The sequence below is a fragment of the Sciurus carolinensis genome, chromosome 4 (assembly GCF_902686445.1).
Source record: "Sciurus carolinensis chromosome 4, mSciCar1.2, whole genome shotgun sequence".
In the NCBI taxonomy this organism is placed as follows: Eukaryota; Metazoa; Chordata; class Mammalia; order Rodentia; family Sciuridae; genus Sciurus; species Sciurus carolinensis.
This window is the reverse complement of record NC_062216.1, coordinates 134,526,182-134,530,453: the sequence shown is the minus strand read 5'-3', so window position 1 is coordinate 134,530,453 and position 4,272 is coordinate 134,526,182. Positions and strand designations below refer to the sequence as shown.

At 35.8% G+C, this 4,272-nt stretch overlaps 1 protein-coding gene across 1 annotated transcript; it reads left to right on the top strand.

The window, feature by feature from the left end:
• Bbs10 (Bardet-Biedl syndrome 10) lies at window positions 1-3,970 on the top strand. The gene is made up of 2 exons (XM_047550005.1): window positions 1-235; window positions 608-3,970. The coding sequence occupies exons 1-2, from the start codon at window positions 51-53 to the stop codon at window positions 2,586-2,588; spliced, it is 2,166 nt and encodes a 721-aa protein (XP_047405961.1). The 5' UTR covers window positions 1-50; the 3' UTR covers window positions 2,589-3,970.
• Window positions 3,971-4,272: the final 302 nt, after the last annotated feature.

Below are 4,272 nucleotides of genomic sequence, written 5' to 3'. Positions count from 1 at the left end.
TCGAGCAGTTGCTCCTGCTAGCCACGGGAAGCGTTTAGACCCTAAGTTCCATGGCTGCGGCAGGATCTGTGAAGGCGGCGTTGCAGGTGGTGGAGGTGCTGGAAACCATTATGAGCCGCTGCGTGGGGCCCGGTGGCCGGCAGGTTTTGTGTACGAAGCCCACCGGCGAGGTGCTGCTCAGCCGGGATGGAGGCCGCCTCCTAGGGGCGCTGCACCTAGAGCATCCCATAGCCAGGTACCGGCGTCCCGCCCTCCTGCCCAAAGCCGGCCTTCCAGACGGTCTCCCCGACTCATGTCCCATCCTTTAGCGATGTACCTGGAAAAATGACCTCTATTGAGACCAGCATATGCTCGGGGTTAAGGCCCTGCCCAAAGGAGTACTTGTCAGCTTCCAAGAACATTGCCACCGCTGTCCCCCCGCCCCCGCCCCAGAATCTGGAGTTGGGAATTGGGAGTAGAACAAAATAACTTGGAAAATGAAAAAATAAAACCAAGGATATATATAAAAGGGACAGTATTCTTATAACAATGAAAACTTGTAACTTGATTCCAATGTAGGAAGACAATCTTCTGAAAATCTGATGTTCTTTCTGTTTTATTTGTACAGGATTGTAGTGGCTTGTGTCTCCAGTCACCTCAAAAAAACAGGAGATGGTGCTAAAACATTCATTATCTTTCTTTGCCATTTACTCCGAGGACTTCATGCAATCACAGAAAAAGAAAAGAATTCTTTGATTTCTGAAAATATTCAGACCCATGAAAGGCACTGGAAAAATTGTTGTCAGTGGAAATTTATTTCCCAAGCACTGCTAATGTTTCAGACACAAATATTAGACTGTATTATGGACCAATACTTAAGTAGACACTTTCTGTCCATCTTTTCTTCATCTGCTAAAGAGAGGACATTGTGTAGGAGCTCTTTAGAATTATTGTTAGAAGCATATTTTTGTGGAAGAGTGGGAAGAAATAATCACAGATTTATTTCACAATTGATGTGTGACTACTTTTTCAAGTGTACGACTTGTACAAGTGATACTGAAGTATTTGAGTTAGTGGATGACTGTTTTATAGAGCTGAATGTTGGAGTCACTGGCCTTCCTGTTTCAGATTCTAGGATCATAGATGGACTTGTGCTTCACAGAGATTTTTCTGTTTACTGCCCAGCAGATGGTGACATAAGAATGGTGATAGTAACAGAAATCATTCAGCCTCTTTTTTCAACTTCTGGATCAGAGTTTATTTTAAGTTCAGAAGCACAATTTCAGACATCTCAGTTTTGGATTATGGAAAGGACAAAAGCACTAATGAAACATTTGGATAGTCAGAATGTAAAATTGCTCCTATCTAGTGTGAAGCAACCAGATTTAGTTATTTATTATGCAAGACTGAGTGGCATATCAGTGGTGGAGTGTTTATCATCAGAAGAAATTTCTCTTATCCAGAGGATCATTGGCATCTCTCCATTTGTATTACCACAAGCCTCTTCATGGTATGCAATTTCTAACTCTGCTTTGGTGAAATTTTGTAAACCTTTTATTCTTAGATCCAAAAGGTATGTTCATCTTGGCTTGATTAGCACATGTACATTTATACCACACTGTATAGTTCTTTGTGGACCAGTGCAGGGCCTGGTTGAACAACATGAGAATGCTTTACATGGAGCATTCAAAATGCTTCGGCAGTTATTTAAAGACTTTGATCTAAATTATGTAAAACAAACCAGTGACCAAAATGACACATCGAATCCTCTTATTCATAAAAATAGTAGAGAAAGTAATCAGTTACTGAAAATTAGTAATCACTCAATACAAAGGTCACATCATGACATAGTTGTAAAGAATGGAGATGAGTTGGAAAAAACTCAGGCATATTTAAAAGTACATTCAAATCTGGTAGTTTCAAATATAGAATTAGAAACCTATATTCCATGTTCAGCAACAAAACCGACACAAACAAATACATTCCAAATAGATGATACACTAAAGTATTTGTCTTCAGAAAAAAACAGGATAATTGATGACTATGAACTACTAACTGATAATAATTTAACTGGTAATTCTAAAACAGAAAACACAAGAGTAGAAATTCCTTATGAATATTTACAAGTCACAAAAATTTCTAGAACAAAGAGCGAGTTACCAGTGAGATATAAGTCACTGGATTTGGGTACTTCCCAGAGTTACCATTCCTCATCTATGCCAGCAGGTAGTGTTTTGCCAGTGGGTGGTAATTTTGAGATCTTGTTACATTACTATCTTCTCAACTATGCCAAAACATGCCAGCAATCAGAAGAGGCCGTGGTTAGTACGTTAATTGCTAATGCACTGTTAGGCATTCCGAAAATCCTTTTTAAGACTAAGAAAGTAAATTATAGCTTTCCACAAATATACTTGAGAACTCTCCATGCACTTCAAACCAATCAATTCATGGTAAGCAGCCAGGCAGGTTTAGAATCAGTAATTGGTAAATACCAGTTGCTAACTTCAGTTCTTCAGTGTTTGACAAAAATATTAACCATTGATTTGATAATCAGCATTAAGAGACAACCTCAGAAAATTTATGATCAAGATTCAGAAGATGAACTTTAATATTAGAAATTTTTTATTAACCCAACTTTTAATCCAGCTCGAGGCATAAAGTAATGCAGGCATGTAACTGCTTATTCTCAATTCAATTTCACTCTACTTAGGAAAACAGAATAATAGTGTATTTTTTGAAGAAATACACCAAAGTCATCAGACCATTCAGATGCCAATATTAAACTACTTTATGGATCTAAACTAAGGCAGAAGCAGAGTTCCAGTTAAATGTGTCTCTTTCCCTTTAAACTCTGTATCTCAGCTCTTTGTTATTCTTTTTAAAGCAGGGTGTTTCTTAGAGCTCCTTTCACATCTAATTTTTTTCATTCTCTGTTCTTTCACCTTCCTATATTTAGTTCATAGAATCCATCAATTTCAAATTTAGAAGGGGTCTTCAAATGCCATCTTACTTGTTTATAAACAACTAAACATGTAAATTGTTATGTTTATATGTAAATGTTATTTGCTTTAGTTAAAATAATTTTCCCTACTCATAATTTGTAAAGCAGTAAGTAAAAGTCACAGTTGTTCTTTTAAAAAGTATATAAATCAAATTAGATTTTACTTTCATGTGCCACTTGGTTAATTTCTTTTTCATTTGAAGAAACTTGGATAGATTTTTCACCATTCATGTGCCTATGTTACCGGGAATGGGATTGTGTATTGAAAATGTGGTTTTATATTTGTAATTTAAAGTTAGGCTAGGGATGTAGCTCAGTGGTAAAGCCCTTACCTAGCATGGGTGAGGCCCTGGGTTTAATCCCCAGTACCACAAAAAATAATACCTGAAAAGATGTGCAATTCATACTTGTGGTTTTCTTCTGCCTCCTAAGAACTTGGAAATATATTTTATGTACTGGCTGGTTTTTTTTTTTTTTTTTTAATTTGCTGTATACCTAGAGTTAAGTAGTAACAAATAGTTCAACAGTTATTCCTGATGCGAATTTACAAATCTTTATATTCTATTTTAAAAACTTATGAATGAAAACAGTACTATGAACTAGTTGTGAATTAGGTTAGTATGCTTTTACTAGTTCTTTGTGACACCCAAGAGATAGTGCTTTGTTTATTCTGAGTATTCAGAAGTGCATGTGAAATAAAAGCGTTATCTTCAGTTTGTTTCCCTAAATACATGTTTCCAGTGTACTTATTCAGAAAATACTAAGTGCTTATTGTGTGCCAAATGCTGTGCTAACTACTGAATGTACTGTGTCATCATGTAGTTTTCATTAAAGCTTAATAGATAATGTGGTATTGTTTTGTTGGGATTAAGTGTAGGAAAAAATTATAGTTGAGTAAGGGGTGACTAATAATACATTTAAAAACCGTAGCATCCCATCATATAGTATTTATGATTTTTCATATTAAATATAGTGTGTTTTTCAAATGTTCATGGTATGTGACTCATTTCATTTCTGTGATTATGGAGAGAATAATTTAGTTATTATATTGACTTTATAGATGAATGAACCTATGTTAAAACTGCTGCGTAATTTTTTTTCATCCATATTTTAAATGGCCTGTTAGGTCATTTTGCTTGATTTTGTTGTTTTAAATACTCTTACATTATTGAAGGCATTCAAAGACTCTTCCAGACATGCCTAGTGCTTTACATATGGTAGCTATTTAGTAGGTATAAATGTCAATAGTTTAGAAGCTCCTTGGTAAACCATAACTGATCTTCATATGATTG